At 41.5% G+C, this 25,572-nt stretch overlaps 1 protein-coding gene across 1 annotated transcript in view; it reads right to left on the bottom strand.

Annotated features, from left to right (window-relative positions):
- Positions 1-11,783: 11,783 nt before the first annotated feature.
- Positions 11,784-25,572, bottom strand: part of FAAP24 (FA core complex associated protein 24) — a gene marked incomplete at its 5' end in the record, with an annotated part of 187,474 nt that continues 173,685 nt past the window's right edge. The window contains 1 exon segment of the mRNA XM_044081879.1: positions 11,784-12,070. Coding sequence (XP_043937814.1) covers positions 11,831-12,070 — 240 coding nt within the window.

Raw genomic sequence — 25,572 nt, 5'->3', positions numbered from 1 at the left:
ATGATGTCGGTCATGCGCATTAGTACCCTGACGTACTGACGTCAGTCTAATGCGCCCTGACCGACGTCAGCCATATACTTTGGTATTCGGGCCGACTGGACAGCGGACTACCCAATAGTTAGGACTGCAGCAATGTGGATCCTCGAACATCTACATTTATGGTAGGTACAAAACTGTACTTTCCACCCCCCCCCCTCCGGTTCCCCTTTCCTTCAAGTGCTCCCATCCCACTGCCCACTTGTATGCTTACTCTCACTTTGAAATCTTTTGCCTTTTACATAAGGTGTTCATCTGTACTCAATCACAAAATGAACATTAGTTTATCTGTTCTCTTTCTTTCCTCTTCTGGACACCTCTTCTCCTTTAATTTATTTGCTTCTCCTTCACTTCTCCCATGCTTCTCTGCTCTTGCATTCAAACTCTATCCATAATTTCCTTTTTCTTTCTTACTCTACTAACATTACAGTTGCATTAATATATCATTTTCCTATGTATACTGCCCAATGTACTTCATTCTTTTTGGAGATTGTTAAAGTACTATGCTATTAGAACAGAGTGTTTTTGTGTGTAATGTATTAGTTTAGAGCTTTTCTGCTGTGTTTTTGTGTATATGTATGTAATGTATTATCATGGAGCTTTTCTCCCCGGGCCTCCACTGAAAACGGGCTTTCGGGCCCAGTTGACTTCCCCGGTTATCAATCTGGAAATAAATAAATAATAAATAAATAAATAATTTCATTTAAAGCAATATTCAGTTTAAAAAAAAAACACACAACAATGCTGCCCCATTTATGCATATAAAACCTTATTCGACTCAATTCATTATAAATTATCTATTTCCTTTGTGAAACACATTTATTTTATCTTACTTCTTATCTTTATCTTATCTTCTTCCCAAACCCCTCTTGGTCTGTGTAACTGGTTGAATGGTACACTGGTCCAGCAGACCCTGCAATAGCCCTGGAAAATTATGCAGTTCTGCAGGGAGTTGAAGACTGGAGGACAGAAGCATCTTCCAGGTCATAAAGTAACCCTACCTAATAAAGTTGAGAAGGCAGGTGTCTGTGGGTAATCTGCTGCCAAACTGGGAGAAATAGACAAAGCCTGAAAGACAAGGGAACCTGGCTGAGAGGAAGGGAAGGACGACAGTCAGATGGTTGCAGATCTGTCAGAAAAGCATTGCTTCTGGGACCTGGGCATTTGAACAGTCTTATCAGAAAAACACCTAGGAGCCTTCTTACCTTTGGAAGACTGTCTAGGCAGTCTATGAAAAAACAGTCTTACTAAGATAATTCCTCTGAAACTTGGGAACAGGTGAGAAAAAAGTGCTTCAAATCTTTCATGACTTATCTTGATCCTGTAAGGTCTTGAAAAGCTGTCACAGCAGTATCAAACAAATTCTGGATATCCAAGAAGTGTCCTGAAGTTTTGCTTTGATATTAGGAAGGTCCGATGGTGAAGCCAAGAACAGTGCCTCATCAGAGGTGAAGGCAGCAGCCCTGAAAGATTCATCAGCTGCATTGGATAGTGATGGGCAACCTGAGAAGTGGAACTGAGCAAAGACAGAGTGGAGACCTTACCTTCAGTCAGGAATATCAAAGAATCTTCCCAATCTGATGAAGAGACAGGCTGTACCTTTGTCATACGAGTCTGGTAATTGATGGCCCTGAAGGTTTAAGTAGCTGAAGTGTATCTTATCTAAGGGAAGGAGCTTAGAAGAAGGCTTATCAGTAGAGGCAGAAATCACTGCAGGATCAGACGAGGGGCACTTGTACAAGGACTTGCAGGGATCTGGCACCTTGTAAGGTTTCTTAGAAGCTAGAGGTTGAGAATTTGGTGTCATGGAAGCTGCAGAGAAGTTATCCATTAGTGCAGCCAACACAGGAGGGACAGCTGAAGGTTTAGGGAAGTCCATTTGTAACAACTCATACTTTTCTGGACATCTGATACTTGGGAGCAATCCTATACGAAATGCTCAATCATACATCAGAACCATTTCATGAAAGGAAAGCCCCTCCAAAGGGGGGATCAGGACTGACAGATTCCTCCTCCTCAAACCCATAGTCTAAAGGTGAATGCAATTGAGAGGAATAGCCCAAGGAGTCAGCCTCAGAGTCAAAATCCTTGTCTGAAGACTGTGTCCCTAGCCCTATTTGGTATAGAGAACCAAAGAGGTACAGGACCCAAACCCTGCACAGAGAAGGCTAATACCATCAAGGCACTGCACAAGCCTTGAGTGAAGTCCTGCCATTCCCATTGTGGATCCTGAGGAGCTGACACCACATGCTTAGTTTTCAGCTTTTTCTTCACTAGGTCATCCACTGAAGAAACACAGAGGTTCAACCCCATGCCTAGATTTGATCAAGGTACCCAGTATCTCTTTTTTTAACAAGGATCTGATGACTCCTTTTAGGCCCCTTAGAAATAATCAGCTGTGGATCTGCTTCAACATCCATGGTGGACATCTACAATGCTTCTGAAGATGTGCGACAAAGCAGGTTCTGTGCCAGCCTCAGTGAAGGTTGTGGCAGAAAAAACTGATGACAATGCCATACAACATGCTGGGCTCATATGAACTCAGGAGAGACATCAGATGGAGGCTGGACAGCAGCAGACTCAGGCCTAGACTTCTTGGCCTTTTTGAGCAGCGGCTGTACCTCAGGGTGAGCAGATTGTGCCATGGTACCTTGGGCCAAAAGCTTGAGATGTTGGTTTTCAAGATAAATGGAAAGTGAAGAAAGGTGGCTATGCAAAGTCTAGGGTACAAAAGCATGATAAATGGAACACTGAGTGTGGTTGTGAGACACACCCAAGCAAAACAAGCACCTATTGTGGTGGTCTTCATGGGGAATCTGCCTCCCACACATTTCCAAAAGAGACATAGAACAAGAACACTGACACAGCTGGGGGTGGGGTGGGGGGTTAACCTAGAAATAGTTTAGAATGGCTAGTTATTTGTATACAGTTAGCATCTGAAATGACGAAGTGGCATTTTAAAGAGAAACACACCTGTGAAATACATAACCGATTACATACGAAAAAAGACACACTGGGACAAGGAAGAAATAGTCCACACCAATGAGAATAAAAAGGTAAGGATGGTTACTGGCATAAAGAAAGTGGAAACTCCAGTACTGGACAGAACAATTAGCTAAAAAGAGAGACAAGAAGAGTATTGGCCTACTGACTTTAGTCAAAGTGAACTTTGTCATTTCAGACTTTACACAACAGTGCAAACTGAATGAACCCGTTTCTCTGGACTCAATGTGCAAAACACCACAGGAAGCATTACAATAGACATTACTACATCACAGTAAACCATTATTCGTACACCCAAAACAGTTTAGAAATCTAAAACAGTACATTATTGCACAGAATTCCAACAGTTATCAGTATTTCACAAAAAAGCTAGTTTCACATCAGTTGGTTATTGCACTAAAATAGGAGTCTAGACTAGCATTTGAGTTATTGCACATAAATACAAGTTCTCATCAACATAGATATCTGCTACACCTGATGGCCATCATCGTGCATGTTGTTAGTGCAGTTGAGTAGTCTGATGGCCTATGGAAAGACGCTCTTACTGAATATGACAGTTTTGCAGTGCGTACTGCAATAGCACTTGTCAGATAAGGAAAACAGTCTATGGACAGGGTGAGTGAAGTCCCTGACTATTTTAGTGGCTAGATCCTGAACAGATGGAAGAGTGGTCTTAAACTTTCTAGGCTGCTTTCATCACCCTTTGGAGAGACTTCTGATCCAAAGCACATCAGTTTCCATACCATACTAAAAGACTGCTCGACATGATGCTTTCTATAGTGCCTATGTAGAAGGTTGTGAGAACAGGAGGTGGAAGGTTTGCTCTTCTCATTCTTCACACAAAATGGAGATGCTGTTGCACCTGCTTGACAATGGAATTTGTATTTATGGACCATGACTGGTCATCCACAATATGTACCCCTAAGAACTTGGTGCTTTTTCTCCTTGTTTCGCTGTGTATTGTGAGTGGAGGGTGCAGTTCATGGTTCCCTCTGAAGTCAATTATCTCCTTGGTCTTGTTCACATTCAGTGCCAGGTTGTTGTTGCACCACACAATCAGTTGGTTATCCTCCTCTTGGCAGGCTGCTTCATCCTCATTGCTGAGGAGACGCACAACTGTTGTGTCATCTGCAAACTTAAATTATGTGATTCAAACTCTACCTGGTGATGCAGTCATGGGTCAGCAAAGTGAACAGCAAGAGGCTCAAGACACAACCCTGTGGTTCATAATGCTCTCCGAGGTGTTCTTGCCAATAAATACTGTCCGAGGTCCATCTATGAGGAAGTCTAGTATCCAATTGCACAGTGGGGTGCTGATACCCAGCTGGACGAGTTTCTTTATCAGATGCTGGGACTGACTATGTTGAGAGCTAAAGTCTATGAACAGCATATGCACATAGCAGTTTTTCCTTTTTCAGGTGTGCCAGAGATAAGTGAAGTCCCCATGGTGCCAATGAAATAGCGTCTACCATGGAATGATTAGATCAGTATGCAAACCGGAGTGGCTCAAAGGTTGTAGGAAGTCTTGATTTTATATAGTCCTTGACCAGCTTTCAACCTACTTCATTACAGTGGAGGTGAGAGCTATGGGACAGTAGTCATTGAGGCTTGATGATGGAGATTTCTTGGGCAATTGTAGGATGGTTATGTTTTTAAAACATTTGGTTATGAAGGCCTGACTCAAAGAGGCATTGAAGATATCAGCAAGGATGGTTATCAATTGATCAGCACAGTCCCTGAATATCCACCCCAGAATGTTGTCAGGTGCAGCTGCTTTTCTTGGGTTTACCCTGTGCAAGGTCCTCCGAACATCAGCTGGGAGGAGACAGACCACTTAAATTAACCTGGCTGGTCGAGACTTTTGCTGCTGTTGTGTTCTTTTTCTCAAACCAGCTAAAATACATGTTGAGCTTTAGAAATTCAGTGCCGTCATCACACTGAGAAGACGAGGATCTGTAGTCTCTGTTAGGGACTGATTCTTTGCCACAGATGCCCGGAGTCTTAGGCCTGTGAAGTGACTCTGAATTTTCTATCCATAGGCGTGTTTGGCATCTTTCATATCCCTATTTAGATTCACTCTGACAAACCTACGGGCACCCTATTCCCCCAACTTAAAGGTGACATTGCTCTCAGAAGCTTGTACACCCCACTTGTAAGCCAGGGTTTCTGGTTGGCCCATATAGTGATGTTCTTATTGTCACATCATCCATATACTGATATATATCCCATCACAGACTCTGTGTACTCACCTAGGTTGATGTGGTTTACAGTGGTCTCCTCTTTGAACAGGTTCCAATCTGTGCTTTCAAAACAATCCTAGAGTGCTGATACTGCTCCCTCTGGTCACATCTTTAATTGTTTCTTGGATGGCTTCCCTCTAGTTAATAGTCTATACTCTGGAACTAGCATTATATGCAGATGGTCAGTTTCCCCAAGTGTGGGCAAGGCACTGCCTTAAATGCCAAGTTTGACAATGGTATAGACCATGTCCAATATGTTCTTACCCCTAGTTGCAAAATCCATGTGCAGATAGTAATGTTGTAGAACTGATTTCAGACTGGCCTGACTGAAATCTCCAGCTATAATGTGAACATGGTCTGTATTCTGGTTTTGCAATTCACTGATCAGCTGGTATGTTTCCAGTGCTTCATTTATATTAGCATTGGGAGGAATGTGTACAGCTGTGATACTAACTCCATTAAATACCCTAGGCAAGTAGAATGGTCTACATTTTAGCAACATGTACTCTATTTTCAGAAGCAAGTGAAGACCATCTCGCAGTTAGACCACCAGTTACTATTGATGTAAATACAGACTTCTCCTCCTCCCCAAGATTTCCTACCGAGTCTGGGATCTGTCTGCTCGAAATAACGATACCCCCTCTACATAAACTGCACTACTAATGTTGGAATTAAGCCACATCTCTGAAGATAAGCACACAACATTTCTCACCCTGCTTTGAGTAGTCAGCTCTAGTCTTTGGTAGTCCATTTTTTCTAAGAAGGGAAGGTTTGCCAGTAAAATAGATGGAAGCAGAGGCCTGTAGGGGTTAGCTTTTAATCGGGCAGTGATTCCAGCCTAGGATCCGCGTTATCATGATCTTTCACATCTTTTTCTTCTCCTTCTGTAACGGGATAAAAGTTGACTCTGCTTGCACATAGCACTTCGAATCATGTTTGAGCAGGATTCCTAACTCGCACAGTTCATAGTGTATTGTAAGCCTTACAGGCCTTGTAGACAGTAACTCAGCAAGCCTTTCACACAGAGAGCTTAATAGTTGAAGTTCTAGCAGAGTTTCTCTACCATAATTTAGTTTTACATCTGCATTTTCATCTGATCCTGTTCCTTTAATTTAGACATAAAATTAAAGGCATACTGCATATTTTCCTGATGAGCCGGAGCAGCCACAGCCACTGGGCACTGCCATCTTGAGGGAAAAAAAAGAACAAGAACGCCATGACAAAGTGTGTGTGTGGGAGGGTTAACCTGTAAATAGCTTAGAATGGTTAGCTATTTGTATACACTTAGCACTTGAAGAGGCATTTTAAGAAACACTTATGAAATACACAACAGTTTACATATTATAAATACATACAGGGGCTAGTAAATAGTCCACATCCATAAGAAAGTGGAAACTCTAGCACTGGACTGAATAATTATGTAGAAAGAAAAACAAGAAAAGAATTTTGGACCACTGTAGTTTAAACGCTACAAGGTTTATATTTCTTGGACTTGGTAGCTACTGCAGTATGACCCCTGGGTGAATCATATTTGGGGTCTTAAGAGGTGTGGAAAGAGTAACAGAATTGTGAAAAGAGCAATACAGTTGTAGATGTCAATATTGTACAGGTGGCACTGTATGTAACAGAGAAAGAACTAGTAAGGCAAGATTATAAACTGAACCATTTATCAGAAGAGAAACAAGAAGCACCATGAATACAGACTATGCAAAGTAGAAATATGACAGAATTATACAGGGGAAAAAATACTAGGAGTGGCAAAGATTAAAATGTTGCAGGGGACAAGGGAGATGGCTTACTGACAAGAAGCACATGACCTGCAGAGCACCAAGGAAAAAAAATGAATGAGATTAGGATATTATTCAAATGCTTGGGAAAGCAGTGGTTAAAACAGTTGTTTTTGCCAGTAATCCCATAGCACAGAAAACCACAGTCCAAAGGCTTAGGCAACAAAGTGGAAAGAGCAGTGGTAAAACTCAGGGACTCTAGGACAAGGTTAATTATTGATGATCAAGAGCTATATTGGTAACTTTATGAAAATTTATATAGAGCACAGAAGTTGAAAAATCAAGAGGAGACAATTGGAAGCATTTTTGGAAGGTTTATATATTCCAAAGTTGAGTGGTAAAAGTTCAGCAAATAACAGTCAGGATGGATAAAGAAGAAATAAGAACAGTGATAAAGATTTACTGTGCTTGATTAGAAGTAATTCATGTAGAAATTTGGAAGTTAGGAGGAAAAAGTTGAAAATCTAGAAAATACTGTTCAATTATGCTCTGAAATGGGGGGGGGGGGTACCTTCATCATGGAAGAAAGCAATGATAGTAATTTTACTGAAAGAAGGCAAGCACTTTACAGACTATGCACCAGAGAGAATAATATCAGCTCTAAAACCAGGATTACAAAAGCGTTTATGTCTATACTAAGAATGACAAAAATCTTACCAAGGCCAATAGATATGGATCAATGTGTTTTTAGGAAGATTATAGACAATTAGCAATATTAACACAATAATGATGATTCAGAGATAATATTAATACGTACACAAAATTTATCGATACTAGTTAGTCTAAAGGCAAAAAAATAGCATTTACTGGGAATTCATGAGGGTGACCATGTTAACATTTGTGTTCCCAAACAGTATAGTACAGTTAAAGAGAATTTATGTTGGACTGGTGGCAAAAGAAAGGTAGGAGGAGAAAGTACAGTTGCGTACACTTACCATGAATGTAGATGTTAGAGTGTATTCACTGTTGCAGTCATCACATTTGAGTTATCTGCCTGCAGGTAGCCCTCAGCCGGCCTGAATACCAGAGTCTTGGGATTTCTGCGTCGGATGCTGTCGCTTCTGACGTCAAGTCATCAGGGGTATAAAACATGCAGCTGACGCCGTTACATCAGTTTTTCTTGCCCCAGATGTCAAGTGCCCCCACAATAGGAAGCAATTATATGGTATGGAACACTCCCAGCAAAAAGCAAATACACATAATATAATATATACCAAATAAGTAATTAAAGAGCATTAAGGCTAGCAATCAGGCCCTGTAAAACTGCTGTGGCAAATCCAGCTCTGGATTTAGAAAAAAAATAGGCAACTGGTAATGTTTGGTGAAAGTATGTACATAGCTCCAGGTTGCAGCTTCCAGGATGTTCCTGGTAGGGACTCCTCTGAGAAATGCAGTAGAGGTAGATGCAGCCCTGGTGGAATGTGTTCTTATCCCCTGTGGGGTAGATTTTCCATGGTGCTTGTAGCAGAAATGGATGCAATGTGCTATCCATTTGGAAATGGTTTGCTTTGAAATGGCCTTCCCCTCTGCCCCTGCAGCAAAGCTGACTAGCAGCTGGTCAGATTTTCTGAGAGGCTTAGCCCTGCCCAAATAGAATCTAAGCTATCTGTGCACGTCCAGGGAATGCAGTTTTCTTTCCCCTTTATTCTGGGGATTAGGGAAAAATTAGGCAAATGAATGGACTGGTTCAGAGCCACACCAGACACCACCTTGGGCATAAATGATGGATTAGTCCAGAGGGAAACCCTGTCTGCATGGAAGATAATGAAGGATTCCACTGCCATAAGGGCCTGCAGTTCACTCTTCCTGAAGAAGTGATAGCTAGAAGTAAAGCTGTTTTCCAAGAAAGGAATTTCAACTCTGCTGTAGCAGCTGGTTCAAAGGGGGGAAGAGTAAGTTTTTCTAACACATAGTTAAGGTCCCAGGCTGGAGTGGGGGCTCTTCTGGGGGGGGTGCCCCTCTAAAGAATTGTTTTAGCAGTGGAGGAGAGGAGAGAAGAGAGGGGTGGGCTCAGTATTATAATGAGCTGATATGACTGAGGCATGACTCTTCATTGAAAAGAAGGATAGGCCCTTGTGGAGCATTTCTGTTAAAATAATCTAGAATATGAGGCAAGCTGGGCACCGTTGTGTCCATCCCCTGAGCCTGGCTCCAGAAACGGTATCTTTTTCATTTTTCTGAATAGGATTTTCTAGTACTAGGCCTCCTTGCCTCAAGAATGACATCCAGCACCTAGAGGTGAGCTCAGGGATTTAACCAGGCTGCAAGGTTCAGGGTTTGAAGCCGAGTGTGCAGAATCTAGCCCGCCTGCTGAGACAGCAGGGAAGGGGTCTGAGGCAGGTGTCATGGTTGTAGCACTGGCAGACTGCGCAAAAGGGGGTACCAGTGCTGGCATGGCCAGTCCGGTGCAATCAGTATTGTCCTTGGCTTGTCCTGTTTGATCTTTAGAAGGACCTTCGAAAGGAGAGGAAGAGGGGGGGAGGCATAAACTGAAAAGCCTTCCCAGGTAAAGGACAGGGCATCCCCTTTCCAGGCTTGACTGTGGGTAGTTCTGGTGCAGTATTTGTTCAATTGGTAGTTCTGAGGGGAGGCAAACAGGTCTACTTCTGGAGTCCCCCCATTTGTTCCTCAAGAGCTTGAATATTTTGGGTTCCAGTTTCCATTCGTGTGGATCCATGAGGTTTCTGCTTAAGTCATCTGCCAGTGAGTTTAGTTTGCCTGGCAGGAATTGAGCTTGTATGTTCACTTGGTTGCTCAAGGCTGTGTTCCACAGAGCCATGGCTAGTCTGCAGAGTGGACAGGAATGGGTCCCCCTTGCTTGTTTATGTACCACATAACTGTGGTGTTGTCTGTCTTTACCAATAGTTGTCCTGGAAGAATAAGGTCATTGAAGGCTGTCTGAGCATTCTGTACAGCTAACATTTCTTTTTGATTGAAATGCAGGTGCATCTATATTGAGTTCCATTTGCCCTGAATGCACTTGCCCTGCCATGTGAGCCCCCCATGCATAGTCTGATGCATCTGTTGTTGTTTGAGCAGCAGGGGGTAGAGTGAAAGGGAGACCCTTGTTGTGGTAGCAGGCCTCTACCCACCAAAGGAACTCTGCCCTTGGGCAAAGAATGATAGGAATCATTGTTTCCAGGTCCTGAGAATGTTGACACCATAGACTTTTTAGATACCATTGAAGTTTTTTCATATGCACTCTTGCATATGGAATTAGCAGAATGCAAGAGGCCATGAACCCCAGGGCTTGCTGGATTTTCCTTGCAGATAGCTGGGTTTTTGTGGCCAGTAGGTTGTCAAATAAGCTTGTTTCTCTGTAGTGAGGAATGCCATCTAGGAAGGTGTGTTCAAGCTTGTCTGTTGGCAGGGTAATAGGTGCGATTTCTGCTTGTTGATGGTGTATCCCAGTGAAGTTAGAAGCTTCTTTACAAATGCCAGGTGCTGAATAGCAAGTCCTGACTCTCTGCCTGAATCAGGCAATTGTCCAAATATGGGTAAATCTGAATATTTCTCTGCCTGCAAAATGCAATGGCTGGAGCTAGGCACTTTGTGAATACCCTGGGTGCAGTAGATGAGTATGTTGTAATATACATGAGTACAAAAATCAGAATTATGATGGAGTTGGTATGTATAATGCATGTACATAATGGAAAATGTCATTTTCTTTTCATTGTAACTAATCTATGTGATCTCATGTTGTGTATCAATATGATGAATAAGTGGAGTTTCAAAAAAGACAGACTATTTACATGAGTTGTTTTACATCAGGCGAGACTTTATTAAAGAAAAATTAGGACAGATTCAGTTAGTACTATTCTATGCACTGCATTTCCTCAGTCTAATGTTGTTGTCTTTCGGCTTTTCCCGGTTAGGGGTCGCCACAGCGGAATTCTGGTCCGCTGATTGGCAGTAGATTTTCACGAACGCCGAGGTGCCAGCTTGATGTTCAACCTTCAACGAAGGCACGCCCATTTATGCATGTCTTTAGAATGCCCACCAAACCGCGGGGAGGACATGCAGACTCCACACAGAAGGCACTCCCTGCACTCCAGCCGAGAATCGAACGGGAGAACCTCTTGGTGTGAGGCAACAACACTACCACTGCATTTCCTCAGTCTAATACTTTGTAAATTTGCATATGCAGCATGACATTTTCTGTTAGGATTACCTATGAGTTTATCCAGATCTAAAGCCTCTGTCAAAACAATCTTCTGTTGTGACGTCAAATCAAGATGTCATATAGCTATGCATTTAGTCCACGGGTGAGGAAAGAAACTCTTAAGGAAAATTTCAGTGTTATCTCAGTAATAACATAGAACAGAAATAACCATTCTGTATCTATGGCATGTTAAATGGAGTCCAAATATGAGTTTTGGTGACCCAATTCAGCAGGTATTAACTATTGCTCAAAGGATACTTTGAAGTGGCAGATTTGAGATAAGAGTTCATTTTTCTGGCAGTGCATGGTCATGATCTGTTCATATTATTTATGAAAGTATAATCCTTGCTAGAATACATTTCTAGTAGAGTAGCTAGTAAATTATTTTTAATCAATTTGTTTCATAGTAGTCAATGAATATTTAAAAATGAAAACTGACATACTAAAGGATTACATATTACTGCAACTTGAAATAAAACAACTTTTCTGGCTTTAGGTTAAATATTTCAACTGTGGTAAACCTTAATTTTAAATATTATAATAAATAATACAAAGGCATTTCAAATCAGTATATTTTGGTAGTCATACAATAAACATCTGGTTTAAGAGAAAAATGCTCTAATTTGTTGTGCAACAGTATGTCCCACAACTGCACTCAGTTCTTCTGTGGTGGCATTGCCCAAGTGATGGATACTAGGGAATTCCTGCAGAAGTGATAAAGCTTTAATTTTTCCAACACCTGGAATCTGCTGAATTGTATTTAGAACAGAAGGTTCAGCTAAATGCAAGCGATTTCTGCGCAGAAATGGATTGTGATCACGCTCCTTGCTTTCCTCATGAACCTGCAAAAAAAATACAAAATAAGTATCCATTTGTGCTTCCTTTAGTGGTAGTGGAGCAGAAGTTAGTTACTGCAGGCAATTCCTTTTAATGCTATTAAAATTTTCTAGGCAGCAAATCAGTTGTCCAAGCCTATTCAGCAAATTGACTGAAACTTTGAGCAGATAGAAGATTTACAACAAGGTATTTCAAATTAAAACCACTGGTACTCCAAATTACCACTAACTTAAATGCCAGTAAGCAGAAAGTATAATGTTGCATGGGCTAGTCCACTTTATAAAATCAAAAGACCATTACACTTAGGGTGTATTGGATAATAGCAGACAGTGGAAGAAACTCTTACCAGCAAACTTAGTTTAATCTTGTAAGAAAAACATCGCTTCCATTTTTGGTACTTTATTTTTAGGAGAATAAATAAATGTACAATATATTTTATGGGTTCTCATCTATAACAGTATGCAAAAATCACCTTCATGTTCTTAGGTTCATAGGTTCATAGGTTTATACTAGGCTATCTGCCCTAAGGCATTTATAAGCCTAGCCCAAAGTTTTGTGTATTACGCCACCCCTTATATGAAAAAATACTGTGCCCATTAGTTTGTTGTGCCTCTGTCCAGCAGTGACACAGAGATGATTCCCGGGATAAACCTACGATCTCCCATCCACAGGTCAAGATTTCTCTTGAACAGAGCCAGCGAGGTGCTCTGCCTCACATGGACCGGGATTTTATTCCACAGCATAGGGAGTCTCTGAGTGATAAATCTATCCCTCCAGCATGTCCTATTTATATCTGTGCTAAGGTTTAAGTCGCTTGCTCTAGTGGTTTTGGTGGATTTGGATTTTTTGAGGTGGAGCATGTCCATTAATTCCGGGTTGGACATGGCCTTGTATGTCAGGCACATGTCACCTCTGAGCAGACGGTATGCAACTGAATAGAGCTTTGGAGTCCCTTTATCCTTTTGGTGAGGAACTTTTGGGGTCTCTCCAATTGCTGCAGATGTCGGGTGAGATACATCCCGAATGGGGCATTGTACTCGATCATTGGTCTGATAAGTGAAGAGTACAGGGGAACAATGACCTCACTAGATCTGGATGTGAATCCCTTCATGATCAGGTGGGCAATGTAGAAGGTCTTTCTAACCACTTTAGCAACGTGAGTGTCAAAAGAAAGGCCACTGTCAACCTGGGTCCCCAGGTCCCTGATAACCTCTTCTGTGCTTAGTGGATTGCCACCTATATGGTAGCTTGGGGTTACCTTGTTTTTCCTGAAGGGTATGACTATACATTTTTTGGCATTTAACTTCAGGCCATGGCTCTGGCACCAGCCATCTGTCTCCGCGAGTCCCTTCTGAAGGATATCCGTGTCAGATGCACTATCCACTATGGCGCCCAGTTTGCAGTCGTCTGCAAACTTCGTCAGCCAAAGTCCTCCCATGTTGGCCTGTACTTCTGAGAAGTAGATGCCGAACAATAGGGGGCCAAGGACCGAGCCCTGTGGGACACCACTTGTGACCGGCTTGGAGTCTGAGATAGCGCCAGCAACTCTAACCCTGTGGGTTCTGTCCTTAAGCCAGTTTGCAACCCATCTTGTGACATATGGGTTTACATTTAAGCTGGTAAGTTTTTCTACAATACCCGAGTGGGGTGTTGTGTCGAAAGCCTTTGCAAGGTCAAGGTAGGCTGTATGGACTGCCTTTCCCTCATCAATGGCCTTGGTGACTGTTTCGAAGAAGTCGACCAAGTTCAAAAGGCATGATCTGCCCTTGACAAAGCCAAACTGGGTCGGGTCCAATGTCTGCAAGTCCCCTATATCTTTGTTTATGAGCTCCATTATGATCCTCTCCATAGCTTTGCAGACTAGACTTGTTAAGCTTATGGGGCGGTAATTACCAGGGTCCATAGAGGCACCGCCTTTGTGGAGTGGGACCACAGTTGCCGTATGCCACTCCTTGGGCACGTATCCTGTGGTAAGGCTGAGATTAAACAGCTGCCTTATGTGCGGGTTTAATTCCTCATTTAGCTCGTGTAGCACACAGCCAGGGACACCATTTAGTCCCATTGATGCTGTGTTTTTAGCTTTAGAGAGAGCAGCTTTCACCTGCGCATTTGAGATGTCTTGGAGGCTACACTCCGCTGGGATAGTTCTCTCTCCTTTAGGGGGGGAGAGGGGGGTGAAGTTTGCACTGAACCTGTCTGCCAGTATGTTGGCAATGTCTGTGGGTTCAGTGATTTTTGTATCATTTTGGACTAATTCTGAGCATATCTGGGAGTTTCCACCCAGGTTCCTAACATAGCTGAAAAAGGCCTTATGATTGTCCTTTGAATCCATGGCAATTTTTCTCTCAAAATTGGCCTTAGTTGATTTAATGAGTGCTCGTATTTTTTACTAATAATGATCAGGGGTGACTTCCCTTTTATGGATTTTGTTCCATCATGTAATAGCTTTCTCCTCTTATTGTAAAGTTTGTTAATGGCTGGGGTCCACCAGACTGGACGTTTGCCCTTTGTGGAAAGAGTCTTGGTTTTATTTGGGATTGCCTGATCCATGCAGTCCTGGAGGTGTTCATAGAAGGCATTTGTAAGGGCTTCCACAGCTTGGGTTGTGGTTTCCACTGGCTCAGGGGCCTTGAAGGATACCACACCAGTCTTGAGTAGTGTGAAGTTTGCTTTAGAGAAGTTCTTCACTGTGGTCTTTTTTGTTTGGGGTGGGGGCGGGATGTGGATTTCCAGTGAGATTAGTTTATGATCAGATCTCACCAATGAGGGATATACTTCCGGTGTGGAGCATTTTGTCCCCATGTTTGTGATAATGAGATCTAGTATATTTTCTCCTTTCGTGGGAACAGTGACTAGCTGTTCCATGGCATTTGAATTTATGAACTCCAGGAACCGTTGGGCTAGAAAGTTAGGGCTTGAGTAATGTTCCCAGTCTATATTCGGGTAGTTGAAGTCACCCAATATGATGGTGTTTGGAGATACATTTATACCCTCCAGTGTCTTCAGGAAGGCTGTGTGGGGTTCCTGAGTTTGAGAGGGTGGCCTGTAGCATGCTACAATTTGTAGAGCAGTTTTGCCTATGGTTAGTTGCATCTGGATGGTTTCCGAAGCTTCATGCATTGCCACCAACCTGGAGGTGTGGGTATCCTTTATGAATATGGATACACCCCCTCCTTTTGTGGTGTGGTCCGGGTTTTGGGGCCGGATCGCATGATATGAGGTAAAACCTAATAGTGCCGGGGTGCTCTCAGGAGCCTTGAACCAGGTTTCAGTTACAGCACAGACATCGATGTTCTCCATACTGAGAAGGGCCTCGAGTGCGTGCATTTTGAGATTTAGACTTCTGGCATTGAGCAGCATTACCCTCAGTTTATTCCCATTTTTGTTTTCTAGGGTGGTAGGTTTAGAATTTGAGCCTTGCCTAAAAAAGGCACTATGGGGTGGCAAGAGCCTTAGCCAATATCCGGAATCCCAGGGTGACAGGTGCAAGCCGTCCCTTGGCAGCGTGGCTTGTCAAGCATGTCATCCCAGGCAGACAGACACTGGATCCCCTTTGAATGACACCAGACATTAAGCCAATTGTTAAAGCTGATCATCTTGTCTCTATATTGTGGCATCATTCTTGGTGAAGGAAGGATACTGCTCAGGGTCAGGGTCATACCTGCCTGGGCTACATAATCAGAGAGCTCCTCTATGTCTCTTTTCATGTAGTCCAGGGAGGTACATCTCAGGTCATTCACACCAGCATGGACAATGGACTGTGTCATATTTGTACTTGCCGTGGAGTGACCCGAGTGCTTGTGTTATGTGGCGGATTCTAGCGCCCGATAGGCAGCTTACTGTGACCCTCTCCTTGTTCAGCCCGGTGAGTGGGACGTCAGTGTGTCTGACTATGGAGTCACCTATGACAAGTATGTTTGGTGTTGTATTTGGCCTCAAGGGCTGTGACTGCTTTGCACACTGCTTTTGTGGTTTATGTGTTGCTTGTGGGGTGTTTTGAAGTAGCAGTTGTTTGGGTGTCTGCTTTGGAGGCCTCTGCTGTTTAGGTAACTTTTTACTCAGAGCCTCAGAGTATGTCTTTGTGTGTTTATGTGTTTGATTCAGTGGTGTGGTAGCATTATGTGAGGCTGGTTTTGTGGTGTGTGTAGTTGCCTTCTCCTCCTGTCTGGTCTTGCCAGTCCTGAGTTGAGAGAGCTCAGCCTCCAGTTTGGCTAAATAGCTGCATCTCTCGCAAGTATTTGTGTTATGTGGGAGGAGGAGAGGGTTGTCTGTGTACATGAGGCAGTTATAACATTGCCTCAAGATTCCAGATTCACCAGCTGGACCGGAGAGGAGATTGACAACTGACCTTTGGACATGCTAGAATAATATTGGGAATTCCTTAATAATTGAAAACAAGGGCCAGTGGGGAGTGAGGGTGTAGTGCTTTTAATTTTTAGTGCTGACTTATATAATTGCTTTAGTGAGCAAGTGCCAGGTAACTTGAGTGCAATGTGTTACAAGTAACTAAATGCAAAAACGACAAACAGTAACTTTCTTTCAAGTGAAACAAGGAACTAGTACAGTAAGCAATGCAGATATCACTAGTGATCCACAGAAGCTGAGAAGCCGTATTAGGTGGAATTAGCTTCCAGGAAATAACAAGCAAACAACAAGCATATAAACAAAGCTAGATTCAGCAGGCCTGGATCTAGTCTATGCTAGAGCAAACAAGGTGTACCAATTTCAGTAAGATACAGTTCAAATATTCAGGCACTATAAACCTTTAACCAGAAATTCCCAGCTCAGAAGGGCAGAGTCCAGCCTCTTCTCCCACAAGAGTGCAGACCACACACCTTCTTAATGTAAAATAACTGGCCTGAAGCCCAGGTGCCTAAACCAGAACTAATACCCTTGGACACTGGGCTCTCAATCAACAGTTCCCAACTTAGAAGGATGAAAGCTACCTGTCCTGCCACCACAGTGCTTGCCACAAACCTTCCTAATGTAAAACAACTGGTCTGAAGCCCAAGTGCTTAATCCAAAAGACTTAGAATGATAGCTACACTTTAATCAAGTTACAACCAAGCAGTAATAAATACAATTGAATACTTTAGAGAATGTCTGGATTAGTGCTCAAGTTACACAAACAAAGCTAGATCCAGCAGGCCCGAATCCAGTCTATGCCACAACAAACAAGGCGCACCAACTTCTTGCATTAGTATGAATTTCCGAAGGGTATGAAATAATTATATCAGTTTCTTTTCCTTGGACTGTTGTTCCTTGGCGTCTTTACAACAGAACTGTCAGTTCTTGGAAGGGGAGTTTGAATATGTAGGAAGTCAGGAACGAAACATATCCGTCATTCAGCAACATTATTCTCTTTGTTCTCTAGCGGCTTTCTCCAGAGATGTCAAAGCAAACCCTGGAACTACTCTATCTCATCAATCAGTTCTTTCTGTTCTTCAAGTCCTCCGTGACACCAGTGCTTATTTTGTGTCTCTGCAAACCACTAGGCCAGGCCTTCATGGATTGCTGCTGTTGCTGTTGTGATGAATGCCGGCAGGATACGTCTTCCAGTGACAGGCCTGATGGCAAGCTCAGAACTGAGATGTCATCTTCTATCTTCTTTGATAAGCCACTCTTGTGGGCATTTCCTAGTGGTCTTCTTATAGAGTACAGAACTGATTCAAAATGTCTCAGGCACTGTTACGCTTAACAATCCCCGATCACGTCACAGCGTCTTTAATTTTCTCGAGGCTATTTATACTTCAAACATCTTTAAGCCGGGGACAATATTTTCTAATTCATTCAACAAAAAAAACCTCTAATGAGATAACGGGAAGTTTGTGTAAGTAAACACTGGGCTATAACCGCGCGGCGCAGAGAAGTATTCCTTAGTTGAAATATGTATTTAACCAATCTGAAGCTTTCCCTTAAATATCGCCCAGTTGTGTCTTTACATGTTCCTTAAATATCCTGAAAAATCTCCATTGCTGTCTTAACGTTGAGAAATTTTGTTCTAGTTAGTGCCCACTTAATTCTACCAATGATTGGAAGTGTGCAATTGTTTATTCCTGATTTGTGTTTCTATTCTGCCTTCACAATATACCATGTCATTGTGCTAATAGAATGGGACTTCAGATAAACTTCTATTCTAGTTAAAGTGCAGAGGTGACGGCATTAAACTTTCTATACATAAAGATGGACAGTTTCAGTTGAGAAATATACTGATCTGCAGTGACTGAAGGATATCATAATGGCTTGGACTCGTGTGGGCAGCAGCCATGAACCTCCTTGCCCAAACTGGTGTCCCTTATGCCACAGCACCCTTGGACCACATCAGTGTCGCCTGTAATTGGGTTAAAGAGCACGGTCACTATCAGATTCTCTAATATTTCATTTGGAGGAAATATGAGCACAAAAAGATTTAGTACAGTACCAACATTAACTAAATTCCATATTTTCTAAATGAATACTTACAAAGATAAAGACCTAGAAGTGCAGTCACATGCAGAAGTGAATGAATGAATTTCACTTTACTTTGTCTTGCCTGAGACAAAAAATGATTCTGATTAGCATTTGTTCACCTTTCTGGAACAGAAACAAAAGTAGGTCCTAACCAGTGAAACAGAATACCAAGAGGTGTACAACGATGAGAGATGATGACCATTTCTTTTTTGATCAGTGTATTTAAGATGAGGTTGCACAAAAATAGCTTTGACAAAGGAGGATCAACTAAAGTGTAGACTTGAAGCTGTAGAGATGTGAAAAACAGTAACATAGAAACATTCATGAAACAGATAACTGCTCCAGTCAGACATGTTTTTCTGCATTACAAAAAGGTCACAAGGCCTCTTGGCTGAAGAAAACAAATACATCAAGACTATGGGACAGTTGATAATTCTTATATGGACTTGGGAAAAACGATAGGACTGGTTTAATAACAGTAGCATCTTCTTTAGAGGAACTAAGAGCAAATTCCCAGGGAGACTCAGTATCACTAAACGAACAGAATGTTCTTTACACAATACAGCCTGGAGCTGAAGTGTGCCTGCAGCAGTTAACAGCTGCCAGGAAATCTCCATGGAATTAAAACAAGAGCTGCAGTGTAAGTAAACTCAAAACTGTTTCTCAGTAACAAAAAATCAGGTCCCATGGATTGTCTTCACTGAATATCTTGGGCAGAGTATCTCACCCAGGAACTAATTCAGTTACACAAGATTAATTTTCCTTCCAGAAGGCTATGAAAGATTGACAAAGCTAGGGAACAAACGGAGTCAGTCACATATTAAAAGCATTCCTTAAATCGTCCAACTAATCCTCAAATACCAAAAGGCAAATCAAGTTTGAATCCAGATCAAGAAATATTTCCACTTTTGACTTGAAGATTATGTAGAATGTTTCCCAGTCTCCTTTCAAGACAGCTATGATTGGTTCTGTGAGTCCAAAGAGTTCACAAAGCTTTGTATAATTTATGGAACCAAAGAATAAACTGGGCAGTGACTGACTTTCCTGATCAAGGAATAAGTAAGGGGAATAATTAACATGGATTCCTAGTACTACGATGACAGAAGTGAATCCAAGACCTTAAGCTGACAACCTTTCCAATGAAAGTGGATGAAAATTTAAATTTGTCCAAATGTCTATTTTGGAAAGTTTTAAAAAAAATATTCAGTTGGAGGGCTCCTGTCCCCAAAAATCCTTATGAAAGAGACATCTGAAGGGTCACTTAAAGTTAAGTATGGTAACAAAATAAAGCAATTTACTAGAGGATATATACATGGCTCCCAAGTATGCAACAAAGTGTAGAAGGTTTAGGATTTTTGCTTGGAAGTGTTTGCATAGTTAATTTATACCCCAAGCAGATTTCAAAGAATTCTGACTCAGGAAGTTGGAGGCGTGATGGGAAGAAAGAGATAACTGGGGACATGTGTTTTGAGAATGTAATGAGTTGGCAGATTTTAAAATTTCCTTAGAGAGTACTCTGTCAGAAATATTGGGTGAGCAAATGGCTGTATCTAAGGAAATGATTCTTTTAAAACTCGGGCACAGAATTTGAACATGCTAAGGCCTTAATTTCTGGGAACAAACAGAATTGAACTTAATTGCTAAAAAATGAAAGTCTAAACTAATTGTACTTGAACTATTAAATATTATTAAAAAAAAAGAAAGATAAAAGAACTGGAATAGGGATCTTTAGAAAAGGGAAGGAACAAATTACAGAAATAAATGGTGATTGTGGGAACAATACATGTAGAATAATGTTCAGGAGGAGGAGTGAAGTTTAAGGGAAGGCAGGAATTCTGCAATGTAATCAAGGGTGTAGCTAGGCATACTCTTTATACTCTACAGAGTAGATTTTTTTTCTAATCATCATATCAACATGGCTTTTTTCAGGTCATAATATGTCTACAACCGTCTAAGTGAATACTTTTAACAGGTACAATATTGCTAATCTAAAGCTACTTGCCTTTACTAAGTGATTGGGGGGGGGGGGTTCAGCACTTTGAGAGAAGTTTCCATTTTTAAGTGCCAGGTGTCCAAGGGGGGTAGCACTGACAGCCTGCAAGAACAAAATGGAATTTGCTTACTATACCCCTAAATGTAATGTTGGGCTGATGATAGCTACAGTATACATCACATATCTTTTCCTTCTTTGTATGTAAATGGAAAACAAGTGCTTTTTTTTTCAGTTAATGTAGGTTTGCCTATGTCAAGTGATAAATGTCAAATTTTACACACCTTCATTAAATTGTTTACCGGGAATGTCTGACTAGGTCAAAAAGTGCCAATCTTCACTGGAGGCCTTGGGGAGAAAAGCTCCACAGTCACAATCTTTCAAAAATCAGATACTTTAAATCACAAAGTATCATGTAACACTACAAATATAGCCATGAACATTTTTAAATAAGAAAAAGAGAACATATGGTTCATAGTAGAGTGCAATGAAAAATAATAACACTAACTGGAAAAAAATATGAGGAAAAAGTCATTTCTTAAATAGGTTAGTATGTGATAAATGAGACCTGGGACAAAGATATTTAAGAGATATTGGAGATTATATGATTACAGACAGTGTGAGGAAACTGACTGATGTCTTGGTATAACAGGGGGTGCTCATATTAGGGTTACAGATGGGAAGTAAGGATGGAGAGAAAAGGAGACGAGTATATAATAGGGCATCTTCAGGTAGCTAAAGTGAGTTGGGAGGAAAGAGAGAGGTAGAGGAAAGGTCTGCAGACAGAAAGTGGATATGGTAAGGAAGTGGGTAAAAAAAGAAAGCAGTGGAGTAGAAGGTTGGAGAGAATTATGAGATGTGACTTAGGTTGAATGAGGGCTGCATGAAATACAGTGAGTGAGTAAGTTCAGCCAGGATTGGATTTATTAAAATAAAATAACCCTTGCAGTGATAGTCATACTTTGGCCCAATTTTTGACTTCATTTAAAGTACAATGCCATATTCCCAGTTTGGCTGAAATTCAGTTGATCATATTCAGGACAAAAATAAAAAAAACTCCTCTGGATTATTAAATGCTAGTAGAATAAGCATGAGATGGTCTACCATGACCTTTGTTAGAATCCAAGAGCCAGGAAGACAGAATGCATAAGTTAACAGACCCATCTTCTTGACAGAGAAAGGTGGCTATTACTGTCCTTGCTACTGTGAAGGAGCCAAGAACTGGACTGGAAGGAAGTTTAAACTCTGCAAATAATTGTAAATATATAGGACCTTAGAAAGTAAACAGATTTTACAATCTTCTGGGTAAATTATGGCACACATGAGTTTGAAACTTGATTTTAGCTCAGGTGTCTGCAAAGATGCATGTGGTTAAAAAAAAAATATATATATATATAATCTTAATAAACCTAACAAAAACTGGGACTGTCCTGTTTCCTGAATATTGGCATGAACCAAGAGGTTAACTATAATGGCAGGGGAGTAATACTTCCTCAAAAAAAGAAAAACAGTCCCCCTAGGGTGGCATATGCAGTGGGGAAAATGGGAGGTTTGTTAAAACATGCTAATTAAAGCAATCTGTCTGCAAAAAAGCTTTCACCTTGTAAAGTACAAGATCACTGTAGACATACAGTAAGACCAGAACTCCTGCCCACATACAAAGTGCAGGAGTACTGAACTGTTTGTTCGAGTGGTGGACTATGATCATGTCGTCTGATAAGATTAAAAAAGTTTCTGAATGCAAATGGATTTCTAGAACATGAATGAACTGAAGTAAAACAACTCAAAAAGTTGACAAAGCAGCCCCTTCTTCAGAAAGTTTCAGGAATCTCTCCTGGGGAGCTCCTAATGACTCCTTTTAGAATGCATTTTCTTGGAAAAATGGATAATCCAATCTTTTCCAGGCTTCCAGCTAACAAAAATGCCCAAACAATATAGGCCAGAGCCCACTAGTGGTCTAAACTACAACTGCACTGCCAAGGGCTGCTTGCAGTCTGTCAGTTAAGCACAGAAATATTAGGAGGCTCCTGTACTGTACCACTATAAAAAACACCATAAAGTACTTGAATGGTACTGAGCTTAGAAATAGGTCAAAGGAGAGCACACAGAACTGATACTGCTAGGACAAATGTAAAACATGTGCTCTTACATATTTTGCAAAAGAATGTTCTGCCTCAGTAGGCACCCAGGATATTTCAATAGTTGTCCCATACTAACCACTGAACACAGCCAGAAATACTGTGACAACAAGGGATGGCAAACCTCTAAAACTGCACTCTAGAAAATAAGGGCAAAAGTCTTACAAACACGAGGCTCCTTATCTGCTGATAATCTCCCCCCAGAATACCTCAAAATTAGTGCTAAGGTAATAGGTTTTCCAGTAAGTGTCCTTATAAACCGATCACTTGCAGAACACACAGTCCCCCAGCTCTGGAAAAAATCAATAATCCCCCCACTTCATAAAGGTGGAAACCCTCATGACCCATCTAATTTTAGACCCATTTCCATACTGTCCACCATTTATAATGGAAAAATGCATCCACAAACAACTGGTTGTATATCTAACCAGCAACAACCTACTAGCCCCTTCAGAACATGGTTTTCGACCATGCCAGAGTACCATTTACTGCCCTAGTCTCCTTCACAAATTTCATCTACAATGCCCTAGATAGTAACCTACTTACATCAGTCCTGTTACTGGATCTTTCAAAAGCATTTGACACAGTCTCCCACATCAAACTTATCCAGCAACTGCAATCACTAGGATGCTCTGATGCCACTCTAACCTGGTTTACTAGTTACTTGGAAAACAGACAGCAATCTGTAAAATGGCAGAATAACCTCACTAGCTTTCTCCCAGATAACAAAGGAGTGTCCCAGGGGTCGATCTTAAGACCCCTACTATTCACATGAGTGCACCAGGGGTCAATCTTAGGATGCCTACTATTCAACATTTTTATAAATGACCTACATAAAGCTCCCTCTGACTGTACTACCATACAATATGCAGACAATTCACCCATAATCTGTACCTCCAATAACTTCTCTGACCTCCAAAAGTTAACACAAAAGGCCTTTACATCCATAAAACTCTGGCTAAATCAATCACAGCTATTACTTAACCCTAATAAATCTAAGCTACTCATCTTTGCAGCTAAACCTGTTTCCACAGACACTACTATATTCTCCAATAAACAAAACCCAAATAGAGTTAGTAAATGAGGCCAAATTGCTAGGAATTACTATAGTAAATCAGGCCAAATTGCTAGGAATTACTATTGACAGCAACCGTAGCTTTGACTTGCATATTAACGCAATAAAAATACTCACTTCAAATTGGACAAACTTTACAGAAACAAACAATACAAACAAATCCATCCGAATAAAACTTTCAAAAAGTCTTCTCCTTCCAACCTCACTATATGGGTCTCCTATCTTCACCAATCTCCACAACTCTTTGCAACACAAACTGCAGCCCTGTTATTATAAGATTGCAAAATTTGCATCAGCCCAACCAAATCGCAACCATCATTGCCAGGCCACTAGAGAACTAAACTGGGTAAAATTTGCAAATTACCTACATTACACACAACTTACCTTTGCCCATAAACTCATTTATAAACCTGAGTGTTGCCCATCCCTGAAAAATATCACTTATCCTTGCATCCCATCCAAAAATCTATGCTCCAACAACAAAGTACAGTTGTGTACACTTACCATAAATGTAGATGTTCGAGTGTATTCACTGTTGCAGTCATTACATTTGGGTTATCTGCTTGCAGTAGCCCTCATTCGGCCTAATTAGCAAAGTCTTGGGTCCTGCGTCGGTTGCTGTCCCTTCTTCCATAATATCAGGTCGTCAGGGGTATAAAACATGCAGCCGACGCCATTACATCAGTTTTTCTTGCCCCAGATGTCAGGTGTCCCCCTAATGGGAAGCAATTAAATCTATAAATACAAAGATATACCTCCAACAAAAAAGCAACTACACCAAAAAGCTTTTTGAGCATAGTAAGTGAGAGTAGAGGTATAGCCAAAAAAAGAAAGGGGGCTGGAGTGAGGGTAACCATGACTGCAACAGTGAATACACTCGAACATCTAAATTTATGGTAAGTGTACACAACTGTACTATGTTCTTCGGGTTTCACTGTAGCAGTCATTACATTTGGGTAGATTCCCAAAGCTATGGTTGAGAGGAGGAATTTAACTAGAATTAGGACCAGCTATAAGGTCCTGCAAGACTGCAGTGGCAAAACCAGCTCTGGATTTAGAGAAAATTGGCAAAAGATAATGCTTGGTGAAATGTACAGAACTCCAGGTAGCAGCTTCTAGGATGTCTCTAGTAGGGATGCCCCTGAGAAAGGCTGTAGAGGTAGATGCAGCCCTGGTTGAATGGGGTCTGATGGGTCTGATGCCCTGTGGGATAGGTTTTCCATGGTGCTTATAGCAGAAAAGAATGCAGTGGCCTATCCATTTTGAAATGGTTTGTTTTGAAATGGCTTTCTCCTCTGTCCCTGCAGCAAATGCCACCAGCAGTTCAGATTTCCTTTGAGGTTTAGACCTGTCGAAGTAGAATCTAAGCTGTCTGTGCACATCTAGTGCAGTATCCATTCCCCTTTATTCTGTGGGTTAGGAAAGTAGGTAGGCAAATGAATGGACTGATTAAGAGCCACACCGGATACCACCTTGGGCATGAAGGAGAGATTGGTTCTGAGGGACACCCTTTCTGCATGAAAGATGATGAAAGGTTCCACTGCCATAAGGGTCTGTAATTCAGATCACCTTCTTGCAGAAGTGATAGCTAAAAGGAAAGCTGTTTTCCAGGAAAGAAATGTTAAATCTGCAGTAGCATCTGGCTCGAATGGAGGAAGAGTGAGTTTCTCCAAGATAAAGTTAAGATCCCAGGCTGCAGTTGGAGCTCTCCTGGGTGGCCTTAAGTTTTTGGCCCCTTTGAGGAACTGCTTGAGCAGTGGGTGAGAGAAGAGGGGAGGCTCCGTGCTATAAAGAGCTGAAATGGCTGAGATCAATTTTGATGGAGGAAAAGGACAAGCCCTTATGAAGCATCTC

The sequence above is a fragment of the Protopterus annectens genome, chromosome 8.part1 (assembly GCF_019279795.1).
Source record: "Protopterus annectens isolate FY-2018-M chromosome 8.part1, PAN1.0, whole genome shotgun sequence".
NCBI lineage: Eukaryota > Metazoa > Chordata > Ceratodontiformes > Protopteridae > Protopterus > Protopterus annectens.
The sequence above is the reverse complement of the archived record's forward strand: the minus strand, read 5'-3'. Positions and strand labels throughout refer to the sequence as shown.